The 16,260-nt window shown below is 37.3% G+C and overlaps 1 protein-coding gene across 17 annotated transcripts in view; it reads right to left on the bottom strand.

Annotated features, from left to right (window-relative positions):
- Window positions 1–16,260, bottom strand: part of KLHL32 (kelch like family member 32) — a 244,234-nt gene that overhangs the window by 86,711 nt on the left and 141,263 nt on the right. For 14 of the 17 annotated variants that reach the window (XM_042986825.1, XM_042986831.1, XM_007084920.3 and 11 more), the window contains one exon: window positions 4,210–4,425. In XM_042986825.1, coding sequence (XP_042842759.1) covers window positions 4,210–4,425 — 216 coding nt within the window. Of the gene's footprint in view, window positions 1–4,209; window positions 4,426–16,260 lie in introns of those variants that run through there. The other 3 variants (XM_042986829.1, XM_042986832.1, XM_042986839.1) reach the window with 3 other exon arrangements.

The raw sequence follows: 16,260 nt of genomic DNA, 5'->3' as shown, positions 1-16,260 counted from the left end.
CTAAACTAAATCTCTCTAACCCAATAATTGAATATTTCTAGAAATCTTTTTACCCCAGGATCTACTTCTTTATATATATATATATTTATATATATATATATATATATATATATATATACATACATATATATATACACACACACACATATGTATGTATATATTTATATTTATATACACATACATATATGTATATATATACACATATATGTATGTGTATATATATATATACATATATATACATATATATATATGTATATATATATGTGTGTGTGTGTGTGTGTGTGTATTGAGAAAGAGAGAGAGAGGGAGAGAGAACGAGCAGGGGAGGAGCAGAGAGAATGGAAGAGAGAAAATCCCAAGCAGGCTCCATGCTGTCAATGCAAAGCCTGATTTGAGGCTTGATCTCACGAACCGTGGGATCATGACCTGAGCCAAAATCAAGAGTCAGATGCTTAACCGACTGAGCTACCCAGACACCCTATGCCAAGACCTACTTCTAACACTGCACCTAGCATGTAATAGGTGCTCAAGAAATATTCATTTTTATTTTCACAAACTATCTTTATCATTTTAAAATATCCTTCCTGTTTCTGCTACTTCAGAGATGAAATAATAATCCAGAGAGCTGAAATAATGGTTTAAAATCATAAAGATCCCTTCCATTTAGGGTGAGGCGTGGGAGAGGAAAACCGAGTTAGCAAACCTGTGCTCTGCCTAAGACTCCATGCTTTTAGGCACTTCATAGGTGCCCAATAAATACTGATAGACGGAGGACCATAGCTTTTCCATGTGCTAGCAAATGTAAGAATTTACAGCATATTCAGGCTTTTTTCTGTCAACTGTACTCCCATGTAAAGTAATCTCTAAGCCCTCATTCTGGTAAAAGATAACCTGGGGTAGAAAAGGCAGAGAAGGCATTTTCCTCAGAAGAAAATGGATTAGCCAGCACTTCCTATGAAAATGAAAACAGACCCAATACATGGGAGTGGTATGGAATTTTTTCATTATTTCACTAGAGTTTTATAGCAGGACCCCGGGCTCAGCAGTCTGAAACTGAATGTTGAATATAACAGGAAAAATTTAACAAGACCCTACTGAAACAAAGTCCTGCGTTAGAGCTAAAACCCAAAAGCCAAACAAAATTGGTGGAGATTTGCCAGGTCACAAATGCGCATGGCCTCACGCCCCACGCTTCCTCTCAGCTGATTTGCTCATTTTTAGCCTCCTGTTTCTTTGAACCCCATAACCAACTTGGTGTCTTTCATCTGGAACCAGGAAATCACTGGCCTTGAAACATCAGACCAAATTGTTAAGCTGAATTGAACTGAAAAATTTTTTAAAGCATTTTTCTGAGGGGACTTCTATGCCCTTCTACACTAAAGTGTGCATATGGTTCAAGTCTCAATGTTAACCTATGAATATAAAGAGAAGTTACATAACAGGGCAAATAGTTTTCAGCCATGGAAGGGAGGAAAAAAATGTCTATGGGGGATGAAGAAGCCCTCTGTGAGAAAAGAGACTTAAAGTTTAAAAAGGTCAGATTGAAAAAAAAAAAGGCAGATATAAGGCATAATTTTACAGGTTTCCAGATCCACAGAATGGTTATTACAGCCTGCAGCACATTTTATCAGGAAAGGAAGTAGATAAGGACACCAGGAGAAAGTAAAAAAAGAGTTTGTTCAGTGAGGATAATTTGAAGGTTCTTATGACGTCTTCAGAGACAGACGGCGTGAAGTCTGGTGAATAATGAAAATCAGACCTTTCACCAAAAAGGGGAATGTCCCAGATTACATTATTGGTTGATAGTGGAAGAACCACATGTGTAAACATGTGTGTGTGTGTGCATGCGTGCATGTGTGTGTGTGTGTGTGTGTGTGTGTGTGTGTGTTTACTGGGCTCTCACAGAAGTTACTAGTTGCACATATTAATCAAAGAGCACTACCCCTCCATCCCCTTTTCTATTACCTGTCCTACTTTGTGTCAATTTCCTTCCTCCTCCCCCACACCCGTTGCTTCACTGTTCTTCTTTAAGACATGGGATGGGGATTTGTCAAAGTCAATGAGCACTTTATTACAGTGAGAACGTTCCGTAATGAACAATTCAGCAATTTAATGAGATTCTGTAGATCTGTCTCCAGCCTGTCCATCAAGATTCACTTCTATAAAGCACCCTGACACTAATCCTCTGGCATACCCAATCTTCACCCTGGGCTGAATATTAGATTCTTCCATGGTATATTGCATTACTAGTATAACCTCAGCAAAAATGATGAACTTAACTATACTTGAGGCAATATAGCTGGTCTGATTTAATTTTTCTCTATTGAGTTGAGTATGAGGGAATTACTTATTTACTAAGATAAAGCAAAAACAGTTTCTTATTGCCTGCTGAACACCTAAACTGATCATATTTATGTGAGACTTTTAATTCTTTCTTGAGGACCAGGTAGAAAAGATATTGCCTGCAGCACAAAGCAGTTTTTAAAATTCTATGTGATAATATTAGTAAACTTTAGAGAGGCAATTATGAGAACTCTTAAGTGGACAGTATGGAATTTTTTCGGATACTCAGACATCTGCACATTACCACTCTGGCATTCCCTTTGACCATGCCACAGAAAGAGAAAGAAGCCACAAGGATGATTGGCTCAGATCTCAATTCAGTTAGAAATAATTAAATGCAGAATTCATTCCAAGTCTTTCTTTTTCCCTTTGGGAGGTGAAGAAAAATTTGGCAACCCCCCACTTTGAATTGACCAGAAAATTTTGATGATTTGTGTTTGTGGGAGGAGAACCACAGGTATTAAAATTCATACCAAAAACTCATCCTCACCAACTTTTGACCTCTACCTGAACAAACATTATCAGAAATACCTAAGAAGGAGAAAAAAATATGGCTTATGTGTTTTCCTCATATTTTCTTTGTCAAGACAGCATAGAATACTGGAGGGATGAAGGCAGGTGTCTGCAGACTCAGGTTTGTAGGCTGGCTCCTTTCTGCAACCCTGAGCAAGGCACTGAATCCCTATTTTGTTCATCTGGAAGATGGGGTTATAACAACTGTCCTTCAAGCCTGTTGTGATGATAAGTCATTGAGTTTACAAAGAGTCTGGGTCCTGGGAGGCCCTCAGTACACCACAGCTCTTATTATCCTCACTGGTGGGGCAAGAGTAGAAAGGAAGTTGCTGATTAATGTAATACAAAGAAAGAAATAAGGGAGAAATACATCAGCAAAATTATTAGTCAGTTGAGTCAGATGCTGGATAATTAACAGATACCTCTGACTCTGTTTTGGCGAGAGTTAGAGTTCTCCCTGAATGTCATTTGCTAAGATACCAGGAATTTACTATGCTGTCAGCTAACAGAAGACTTCATATTTTCCCTCGTATTCTGTATGTAAATTGCTTTCAAGTCATCATGAAATCTTGAAGGTATGCTGCCCCATAAGTAGCTACATAGCTAGCCAGTGTTCAGAGAGTGAGGTAGACAATGTTAAACAAAGGGGATAAGATGGGCTCTGTTTCCCAAAGACACCATGTGAATTCTCAAGTAAAGTCAGTGGGGATGAGTAGAAAAGGATTTAAATTGAATAATCAGTTTGAAAATACAAAACCTCCTCCCATCCTCTAGACATAGGATATTCGAAAAGAATGCTACGTCAGGTGGAAAGGCAGGGCTTAGGAAAATAGCAATGAATGCAGAATGAACTAAGGAGGGAGATTTTTCCACTGCAGTGCAAGAGCTTCATTTCATTTAAGGTCCCAGCTGCTCTCTGCTGCAACAGAGAAATGCTTCTGAATTGTTTACAGGAAAGCCCAGCATCTATTCTGATTTCATTGGTCTTAAATGCGTATAAATAGCACTTGATGATCCATTTTCTCACACTCAGTTTGAGAAACTATTTTTATCAAGAGAAAAAAATTCTTGACTCTTTCTGATGTGACTCCCCCTTAGGGTTTTGGGAATCCCCAGCAAGGGTCTGAGGAACCATACCTATGATTCCCTGAGTTAAGATGAGCAGAGGCTGAGAGGCCTTGTAGCCTCAAGGGTTGGTGTTCTCCAATCATTTGCCTACCATGACTGCTAAGACTTTGGCTCTGAGGAGAACCAAACCAGACAAAACAGTTATCATTGTTCCTCAACTGCTCAACTTTGAGCCATCCCATGCCTTCTCCCTGCCAAAAGAAGGCCCATGCAGAGCCCCCTTACCTGCCAGATCTGCTCTTCACTCAGGGAGGTCAGGCGGTCACTCTTCAGAACCTCCTGGAGCAGACAATAAGGAAGCGTTAGAATGTCTTCTGGGCGACTCTTCAGGAGCTCAGAGAGATGTTTCACTAAGAAATCGATCACTGCCTTCTCCAGCAAAGTGAGGTTAAAGAGGTCAGCAAGTCTGTACAGATCCAAGTAATTAAAGCTATTTAATTCCTGGGTGCCAAAAAAAATAAAAAAAAATAAAATAAAATAAAAATGGGGGGAAAAAAAGAGCTCTTAGAAATTAATCCAAGAAAGAGCAGGCAAGAAATTCAGACTGACTCACTAAGGTTTGCATGACAGGCGTGGGGGAAATGGGACTCCACTGATAATGTAAAAAACAAAAAAAAATTCCCTTAATTATAAGACTCTGGCAGAGAACTGCTGTTCTAGAATTCACCCTTTCTCCTGACTTTGTCCCTCTTTTAAAACCCATATACTTAAAGATACCTTAATAAAGGGGTTGAAAGGAGTTTCTGGCTTCACTGATTGAAATGTTAACTTTGCAACTTTTTAAAACCATTTTACCAATGAAGAACAGTGATTTTTCTACCCTGACCATAGTTTATAGCTCGTAGGCAATAAGTTTGTTCTACTAAAAAAACTGTGAGTGCAGGTAAGTGGTAGTCGTGATTAGATGACACAAACTATATTAAGACAGACTTGACTCTACTCTTCCCCAAACCTCAAATTCAGTAAATCCTTAAAACTACCCATCTTAAAAAAAAAATAAAACAAAACAACCCATCTTGACTTAATGAAATTAAAACACATATTTTTACATGTAAGGTCTCAGGAAATGAAGGAATCTCACAGAAAATATTCTTGTCCTGAATAATTCTATTAAACCTACCTAAGATGAACAACTTATAAGTGTTCTTCATTTTTTGTTAGCTTCAAAAATTCAGACAGCCAGTGACAATCTTTCCTTCTTTTTCAAAGAGCTTCTGTAGCCATGCTCATTCTGGAAGGATTTTCCCTGTCTCTACCGGTTCTCAAGCTTGTATCCAGGGCCCTAAAATAGTGCCCCCAGAGAGACAGGACTCCTGTGCAAACTTTCTTTAACTCTGCAAGAATCACAGTGGGTACACAGGCTTGTCGATAGAAAACTTACCTATTTCAAGTAGAATTAACATTGTTTCCCTCCCCCCCATTATTAACTTTAAATTTTTAATATGGGAGCAATATTTTCCAATATTTCACTCCACTAATCTATTTAAGTAACTTTCAACATATTTTCCCCTTTTTTATTTATCTAAGAATATTAAGAACTCTTTCTAAAATATTTCTATTCTATTTCTATCATATCTGAAAGCTGAAAGGAATATGTTCTAAATTTGTGCTGCCCAACATGGTAGCCACTAGCCCCAAGTGGCTACTGAGCACTTAAAACACGGCTAGTCTGATGTGAAGGTATAACAAGTGTTAAAGATACACCAAATGCCAGGAATAAGAAAAACAGAATGTAAAATATCTCATTAATAATTTTATATTGATTATATGTTAAAATGATATTGTTTTAGATAAAGTAGGTTAAATGTTAATTTCATTAATTTCATGGGTTTCTTTTTATTATTTAATTATTTCATCTGTTAGTAATTAATTAATTTCATCTGTTTCTTTTAGCCTCCTTTAAATGCAGCTACTAGACTATTTAGAATGACAGATGTGGTTCCCATTGTATTTCTATAGCACAGTGCTGTTCTACATAATAAAATATTAATAAAGAAATTGTGAAACAGCTCTTTCAGTAACAGCTGCATCATCACCACAGCTACTTAACTTTTTTTCCCCCCACTTTAGATTATATTTCTTTGGGTGGGAGATGACACTTTAATTATATCCTAACAGGGAGTCAAGCTAGCTAACTTCAGGAATCAGCATAAGATTCTGGCTCTTAATAGCTCTATTTGCCAAAACAATTGAAAAGGAATAAATGCTTCTCTTTAAAATAAAGTTTACTATAGATGATCACTAAAATCCACAGCAACTCAAATATCTGAGTCCACTCACAGCCATTCAGTCAAAATACCCTGGCTTCCCATTCAGAAGATTTTATCAAAGTGATATTGAAGATTTTGACTCTCACACCAATCATTTAAAATAATGTTTAAACTTGTTCCCCAAATCTTACTTCTTAGGATTGGTAAATTTTACTCTGGAAGGAAAGAATGTGTAACCCTTGCTTCCATAAAGGACTTTAGTACCAACTCCTTAGGGATCAGTGTTGTTTCTGGTCGCTACATCTATGAAGCAAGTTTAACTGCTCAGTGTCCTAAATACGACTTCAGTGTCCTAGTAAACCACTCTGCAGTCCCCCAAAGGCATGACAGACAAAGTCCAGGTGATATCAGTGCTTTTCAAGTACCCCAGACACATGCCCAAGGCATGGCTCAAGGTCCTGAGGCAGCACCCAGCAGCACGGCACAGACAGATTAGCATGCATAGGAGCGGACACAGCTAAACTCAGCAAAGTTACAGGTGGACAGGCAGAGCCCAGCAAAAAATGTTTTCTCTCACTTGTTCTCCTGCCCAAACGGTTTATACAACTGCAAGTTTGGGAGTGGATTATGCAGCAGCAATGAAATATTCTTTATTAAGCATCTTTGTATCTTTGTAAAGAGATACTGGGTTTCTTCTGATTAGATGCCTGCAGCTTAAAAGCAGACCAATTCAAAACCACAAAGAACTGGAGAATTAATTTAACCTAATTGTGCTTCTTTTCTGCTGTGTTTCTTTTGAAGGTAATCATTGAACGCCTGCTTCCCCAGTCGTGAAATGTTTTCATTTCCTAAGGGCATAATTTTACATAACCCCCAAATCCAAACTAACGAAGTATTTCATATTAATAGAAAACTAAGAAGCTAAAAGGACAAGTGTCAATGGCTGTCTGAACAGCAAACGGAAGCTGAACAGACACATATTTGTGTACAAGAGAAATATCAGTTAAAAGTCTGCTCCCTATCTTTACCTTTTCATTTCTTTTCTCTTCTATTTAAAAACATAATTTCCCCAAATCCCCAGTGCTTTCTAGACGTGTCCAAGGTTTCCACTCCCTTGGCCATGCATACTTAACACATTCAACAGTTAAACTGTATAAAATGAGGAGTTCAGGGGTAAAAGAAAAGCCACCTTCAGTGAGGTCATGATGCCACAACATGCATTCCTCTTGTTGGGGCTTTGTGAACTTTAAGCAAAATCATCATCTCTTATCCTTTTGGCTAAGACAATATGTAAGCAAAATAATACCAATAATGCTGCTTTTAAAGATGCTCATGAATGTGATGTGGGGAGGTGGGAAGTTAAATGGTTAAATTGCATTAAATTCCCACCTATAATACTGTGCATGGAAAAAAATAATCACTGTTATGAAAATAGTGCCATTATGTTTCCAGTTATAAAAAGTAATAAATGTTTATTCCAAAAAATTCAGGAAATACAAAGTATGGAAAGAAAACAAAAATCATTCATGTTTCACCATGCAGAGATAATCACTATTAATGTTTTTGTATATATACTTATAGATTTATTTTTTAAAAAAGTCTTTTAGATATCACAGAAAGAAAAACCATATTCAGGGGCAGAACAAATGAGCAGCAACCACAGGCACTTGGAGGCAACCCACATTGGTGAAGAGCAAGGGCCATATATAAAATCAAGTCAACCTGGCTCAGATCCAGCCCAAATACTTACCATTGGCCATGACCTTGGTCAATCACTGAATTTCCCGCTATTCCTCAATTACAATATGGAGAATTCAATGGGCTCATAGGGTTGTCATGGAGATAATGAATGAAAAGCTCTTACCACACACAATTTGGCATATGAGAGGTAGGCAATAGATTTGGTGGGCAAGGAATAATAAAGTATATTTCAGCATTGTTGTTTGGCATCTATAAACCCCAACTCAACACTGACATGAGGAGGTCAAAATGAAGAATGTGGTCCCTTTAGATATCTAAGTCATAAATAACCTATACCATTAGGTCAGGGAAAAGAAGGATGCTCAAAGTAAAAAACATACAGTTGATTTGTAAACTGATTACATGTTAATGACTTCCACATTTATATAAGCAGCCCAAACCTCTCTCAGCTCTTAATTCATTTTCCCAACTACCTGTAAGAGGGCATCTTATCTTGGATTTCCACAGAATGGAATGGACGAAGATATAATTAAACGACCACATTCAACCATCCACATCAGGATCTCAAAAGCTGGCCCATATTCCTTCCTTGTAACCAGTCATTCACCAAATCCTGTTTGCTCTTCCTCCTTAGCAGTTCTTATTCTGTTCATCATCTCCTATCCACACTTCCTGCAACAGGGTTCTTAATTAACATTTCTGCCTCCAGTATCAAATTCTCCAACCTCTCTTTTTATAAGAATCTGATCATATTGATCATCTTTTAAAATTAATTAATAAGGCCTGCCTCAAGAAACAAGAAAAAAATATCAAGTAAACAATCTAACCTTGTAGTTAAAGGATACACAAAAGAAGAACGAAACCCAAGATTACTGGAAGTAAGACAATAATAAAGATCAGAGCAGAAATAAATGAAATAGAGATTAAAAAACAATAGAAAAGATCAATGAAACCAGCAGCTGGTTATTTGAAAAGATAAATAATATTGATAAACCTTTACCCAGATTCACCAAGAAAAAAAGAGAGAGGACAAAGTGAATAAAATAAGAAACACAAGAGCCGTAACAACCAACACCACAGACATATTAAGGATTATAAGAGTCTATTATAAAAAATTATATACCAAAAAATTTGAAAAAGAAATGGATAAATCCTAGAAATATATATAATCTTCCAAAATTCTGAATATACAAATTACTAGTAAAGAAAGGGAATTGGTAATCAAAAAACTTACAACAAACAAAAGTCCAGGACCAGACATCTTCACAGGAGAATTCTACCAAATATTTAAAAGCTTTTTTTTTAAGTTTATTCACTTATTTTGAGAGAGAGAGAGAGAGAGAGAGAGAGAGGGAGGGAGACAGTGTGTGTGTGTGTGTGTGTGTGCGCGCGCATGTGTGTGTGCGCGTGTGTGTGTGTGTAGGGGAGGGACAGAGGGAGAGGGGGAGGGAGAATCTCAAGCAACTCAATGCTGTCAGCGTAGAGCCTGACATGAGGCTTGAATTCACAAACTGTGAGATTGTGACCTGAGCCAAAATCAAAAGTCAAACACTTAACTGACCGAGCAACCCAGGTGCCCCTAAAAAAGAGTTAATACCTATTCTCCTCAGACTATTCCAAAAAATAGAAGCACAAGGAAAGCTTTCAAATATATTCTACAAGGCCAGCATTGTCCTAATATGAAAATTAGACAAAGGCACTACAAAAAAAGGAAAACTATCGGCCAACATCCTTAATGAACATATACGCAAAAATCCTCAACAAAATATTAGTAAACTGAATTCAACAATACATTAAAAGGATCATTCACCACCATCAACTGCAATGTATTCTGGGAATGCAAGGATGGTTCAATATTCACAAATCAATAAACATAATATACCATGTCAACAAAAAAAAGAATAAAAATCATACAGTCATCTCAATAAATGAAGAATAAGCATTGACAAGTTTCAATATTCATTCATGATAAAAACTCAACAAAGTGGTTTTAGAGAGATCATACCTCAACATAATAAAGGCCATATATGACAAACCCACAGCTAACATCCTACACAGTGGTGAAAAATTGAGAGTTTCCCTTAGAACAGGAGCAAGACTAGAATGTACACTCTTGCCACTTTTATTCCACATAGTGCAGGAATTCCTAGCCATTGCAATCAGAAAAGAAAAGGAAATAAAATCCATCCAAACTGGTAAAGAACAGAATTGAAAATTTCACATATTTTCAGATAGCATGATTCCATACATAGAAAACTATAAAGATTCCAAAAAAAACCTATCAGAAGTAACAAGTAACATGAAGTAAAGTTGCAAGATACAAAATTAAAATACAGAAGTCAATTATGCTTCTATATATTAATAACAAAGTAGCAGAAAGGAATTAAGAAAACAATTCCATTTATAATTGTACCAAAGAGAATAAAATACCTAGTGAAAAATTTAAGCAAGGAGGTGAGAGACCTGTATAAGTATAAAACATTGATGAAAGAAACTGAAGACAACACAAACAAATGGAAAGATATCCATGTTCACGAACTGGAAGAATTAATGCTGTTAAAATGCCCATACTACCTAAAGCAATCTAACAGATTCAATGCAATCCCTACCCAATACCAACTATGTTTTTCATAGTACTAGAACAAATGATACTAAAATTTATGTGGAACTACAAAGGACTTCACAGAGCAAAAGCAGTCTTAAGAAGAACAAAGATGGAGTTATCACAATCCCAGATTTCAAGATATACTGCAAAGCTATAGTAATCAAAATAGTATGGTACTGGGACAAAAACAGACACATGGATCAACGGAACAGAATAGAGAGCCCTAAAATAAACTAATATTTGTATGGTAAGTTTATTTATTTATATGACAAAGGAGGCAAGAATACACAATGAAGAAAAGATGGTCTCTTCAATAAATAATGTTGGGAAAACTGGACAGCTACACGGAAAAGAATGAAACTGAACCACTTTCTTACACCACACACAAAAGTAAACTCAAAATGTATTAAAGATCCAAATATGAGACATGAAGGCATAAAACTCCTAAAAGAAAACATATGCACTAATATCTTTGACACTGACCTCATCAAAATTTTTCTAGATTTGTCTTCTCAGGCAAAGGAAACAAAAACAAAAATACACTATTGGGACTACACGATTTCACACAGTGAAGGAAACCATCAACAAAATGAAAAGGCAACCCACTGAATAGAAAAAAATACTTGCAAATGACGTATGTGAAAGGGGTTAATATCCAAAATATATAAAGAACTTACACAACTGAAACCCCCTCGGAAAAGTCCCCCAGATAATCTTATTAAAAAATGGGTAGAAGACCTAAATAGACATGTTTCCGAAAAAGATATATAGATGGCCGATAGACACATTAAAAGATGCTCAACATCACTTAATCATCTGGGAAATGCAAATCAAAACCACAATGAGACATCACCTCACACCAGTCAGAATGGCTAGTATCAAAAAGACAAGAAATAACAAGTATTGGTCAGGATGTGGAGAAAAGGGAACCCTTACACATGGCTACTGGGAATGTAAATTGGAAAACAATATGGACGCTCCTCAAAAAACTTAAAGTAGAAATACTATGGTCCAGCAATTCCACTACTGGGTATTTATTTACCCTCCCCCGCTTCGAAAACCTGAAAATACTAATTTGAAAAGATATGCACATCCCTATGTTTATTGCAGCATTATTTAGAGTATCCAAGATATGGAAGCAATCATGAACGGATTAAGATGTGGTATATAAACACTCACTCGCACTCACACAATGAAATATTACTCAGCCATAAAAAAATAGATCTTGCCATCTGTGACAACACGGGTGTCTAGCATGGACCTAGAGGCTATTATACTAAGTGAAGTAAGTCCAACAAAGATAAATACCATATGATTTCACTTCTATGTGGAGTCTAAAACCAAAACAAATGAACAAACAAACAAAAAGCAGAAACAGACCCATGAATACAGAGAACAATTTGACACTTGCCAGAGGGAAGGGAGGTAAGAGGATGAGCAAAATGCATGAAGGAAGTGGGAGACATAGGCTTCCAGTTATGGAATGAGTAAGTCACAGGGAAAAGGCACAGCATAGGAAATACAGTAAATGATATTGTAACAGTGTTGTAGGTGACAGATGGTAGCTACATCTGTGATGAGACCGTCTTTTCCTCATTGTGTATTCTTGTATACTATATATAGAGACTTGTTGATCACTATACTGTACACCTGAAACTTGTAATATTATGTGTCAACTGTACTTCAATTAAAGACAGAAAGACAGAGAGAAACCATTAGTGGGTTCCCATTTCTTTAAGGTTAAAAGGCCAAACTCAGTAATACTTTATAGCCTTCTATGATTGAGACCCTGATGACCTCCTTACCCTACAGGGTAATAACCCCACCCACCCTGGCTTGGCTTCAGCCATTTCAATGGGCCACACATTCACATCACGTACAAGGACCACGTCGGGCACTGGCAATATAATGATGAGGAAAAATAGGCAAGTTGCAGGCCTAACAGAGTGTATAGTATACTCTATTGGAAGAGAAAGCCATTAATCAAAACATATTACAAATAAATGGAAAATTATAATTAAGGTAAAGGCTACAAAGGGTGGAACATAGGGCTGTAAATGCCCATAATGGGTGATTTGGCCTAGAGTGGACACTTAGTAAAGGCTTCTATGAGAAGCCACATGGAGCTCAGAGCTAAAAGAAGAGCAGATATTAACTTGGCAAAAGACTGTATGGGAATGTATATTAACTACATTTTCTTATTTTATGTATTCTTGGTGCTCTGGCATTTGGGGTGTCAAATGCCCCTCCCAGGGCTAGCCAATTTTTAGAGATAACAAATAACTCGCTCAAGAGTGCACCTTGTATCTGGCTTCTACACTCCAGAAGGCAATATTCTTCTACTCTAATTATCCCAAGGCTGAGTACTGGACAATTACAGACAACTCATATGTCCTACAGCCTTGCTTGAACTATTCAAACCAGACAATCATAATCCTGCTTACCCTGCTTTGTCTTGCCTTTCCCGCAGAAGCCACAATAAAGGCCTCTTGCCTATGCTTTCCCCTCATTCCTTGGATCTCCCAACCAACCCAGGTCCTTCCCCTTGTTGTCCGAAGGCTATTCTGGGCCCCCCTCCTCTTGGAAACTATAATGAAGTATCTTTTCAATGGCAGTTGTTTCCTTATCTGTCAGCTTCACCATACCTGAATAATAAAACCTGCATTTTAAAACAGAATGGTGATGGGATTGCAGGGAGAATATTCCAAACAGAGGAAGCAACATATGCAGAATTCCTATGGATGAAAAACCATGCTTCCATTGTTCTGTCTGACCATCCTTTCTAAATTAGCATACCCCTCTTCCTCTCCATGTTATCCTCTATCACATTAGTCTACTTGATTGCTTTTGGTACTCACCACTTCTGCATTCATTTGCCTACTTAGTTATGTTAGGTTTGCCCCCAACCCACAATAAGTATGTTCTATGGGAGGAAGCACCTATTTTATTCACTGCTTTATCCCTGGTGCCTAAAACAGTGCTAGGCACACAGTAGGGGCCCAAGCCACACTTGTTGAATGAATGAACCCATCTCATCTTTTCTGCTTCCCTGGTTTAGGCCAAATTGATCACTTCCTCTTTTGTGCCTCCATCTTGCCCTCTGCAGATTTCCAACACAGCACTTGTCACTCTAAGTGCCCTTTGATTATAGATCAGTCTCCCTCTATGAAATCTAAGCTCCCTGGTGCCAAGGATTGCATTGTGTCCCTGGTATCTAAGGGAACAGATGCTGAATACATGAGTTTAATGAAAGAATGTCCATGAGCTTTTTCTGTTTACTCAAACCAAGCAAAACAGAACATGGCCATGTCTTTCCAACATCTATCCAATTCTGAACATCATTCAAATAATCCCATATTTCATATCTCATTGGCCTCCCTCACTTCCCTTCTGTTTCTGTCCTTCCTACACATACACACAAAGGCACAGCCACCGGCTATTCAGTTTTCCAAGTGGACAAACTGGTAACCATGACTAGAGTTGAAAGCGTTAATGGACCAGTGCAAAATAACAGCTCTGCTGTGGAAAAAAAAAAATTGCAATCCACCCAAAATTTCTTTTTCAGTCCAAGAGAGAATTATTTCCTCTATCAATTGGCTATTCAGATCAAAGTACCTTTTCAAATGATACTTTGCCCTAATTATGAGATTGTCACCATTCTCCTACATTCTATGACTTCAAAATCCAAGCACCCAGGTAGAGGCAGTGATTTTGAATGGAAATTATATAGCTCAGCAAGAAGAAACTCTCTTGAGCAAAAGGACAATCTTTTTTATTTTTCTAAAAAGGTTTCATTTCTGTCACACTGCTTCTCACTTGAAATTTAGTTTCTATTTGGAATTATGGTGCATACATTGTTGTTCTTTGGGGAATCTTTTTAAATAGTATTTATTTTCCTTTGGTTTAGGGCTATTTGCCTTCTCTATTCCCTTCTATTTGTTTCTTATAGTGTGGATGACAAGTTAAATAACAAGAAGAACCATAAAATGTGTCCCCAATACTATACAGCTGTGGAATAAACACTAGAGTTTCAAGTGCAATAATCTTTAAACTTATATATTCCCCAAATTCAGTCTTTCTGTGTGGTCTATTCCCCTAATTAAATCATTCAAATGGTGATTCCCCCGATTAACTACTGAAGGTAGTAGGGCAAAGAAAGCATGAAAAAGACAAATACTTTTTATTTGGGGTTATATTCAAAAGTAATTAAATTTGTGAGGCAAATTATTAGGTGGTAAGGACATGAGTGGGAGGAAGCAGGACAGTTTGGGGGCTGTGGGTAGACCTGTGACCCTTCCACTACTCTTCACAAGCCAGGGGAGGTAGCAAGAGAATGATGGGTGTCCACCTCCATGATATTCCCTGGTGGGGTTCACGTCTGTGGCATAGCGACTGGCTGTTGTATTAGCAAGTGTCTCTACTTATCTCAATTAAGCAAATACTAATAGTTTGTGACCAAAGTTCCCAGAAGATTTTCTTTGTTTTAGAATTTTGAGCAGATTTAAGCCTATTGCTGAACTCCCTTGCATTCTAACACAGTTTCCTGAATGGGAGAAAAATGTATATGCAGCCTTACAGCTGGGGTCTGCATGTTCCCTGCATGTAACCCACAGCCTAGCTTCTATATGTGACAGCCAAGGGATGTGTCCTGATGTGTGCCAACAGTGATACAAGCTGCAAACCAACAATGCCTATTTATAATATGTAGTCTATCTTTGTTTCAGCCACACCCATGCCACCCCTGACCTGTCAGTAACCTCTTGCCCATCCAGCACTGTATTTTAATCATAGCCCTAGCACAGGAATTATACAGAACACAGAAAACAGCTGTCATCTTGTGATTGCATCTACTGTAGAGTATCCCCAACATCTGCCCCATAAATACTCTTTCCCAAATCTAAGAGTCTTTGCTAAACTGATAAGATTTGCAAATCTGATGGAGATCCTTTGATTTAATACCAACGATACCCATGCAAAACATGGCCTTAATAACATCTATTTCTCTTGTTGCCTCATCTAGTTCTGAGAACATCACTGACTTGTGAAATAAAGATAAGCATCAACAAACTATATCAGTATGGAAAACTATGACCTTGTAGTCAAGCTAATAAACTTCTCTCAAGGTCAAAATAAAAGTAATGTCATTTTGATTTCCTGAATTTTCTCCCTCTAAAATGACCAAATCGAGTAAGATTCCAGATTTTTCTAGGCAATAACATTCAACAGATGTGACTATTTTAACAATGTTGTGTTTCACTATTACAGTTATGATCTTTCATATCCAATTATTGATGCCCTTCTGTTACACCCTCGTTCAAAATGTCACCTAAATTGCTACACGTCAGTCAATACTTTACTACAGACAAAGATGATCAAGAGACATAGTGGTTTCTATGACCACCATGTAATAGCATACTTGAACTTGAAGTTCCATTAAAAAATGTTGACATTACATCATATTTTAAGAACCCCTCTAAATGAAAAGTCACCCTTATTATGGAAGTCAAGAATTAAAAAAAAAAAACTACTCTCAAATCTAACCCAAATAGCTTTATATACCCACTCTGCATATAAAACCAGTATGGTTTGATTTTTATAAAAACATTGTGTTGCTGCTTAGAGGGACCAAGTACCAAGTCAGATACAATAAATATGAAACCCTTGTCACTGACTGAATCCTAATGCTTTCTACTTTAAGTCTCCTGTAACATACCAACTAACTTCTCACTAAGCTATTAATGCATATGTCTTCCAAAAGCT

Source organism: Panthera tigris, chromosome B2, assembly GCF_018350195.1.
Source record: "Panthera tigris isolate Pti1 chromosome B2, P.tigris_Pti1_mat1.1, whole genome shotgun sequence".
Lineage (NCBI taxonomy): Eukaryota > Metazoa > Chordata > Mammalia > Carnivora > Felidae > Panthera > Panthera tigris.
The sequence above is the reverse complement of the archived record's forward strand: the minus strand, read 5'-3'. Positions and strand labels throughout refer to the sequence as shown.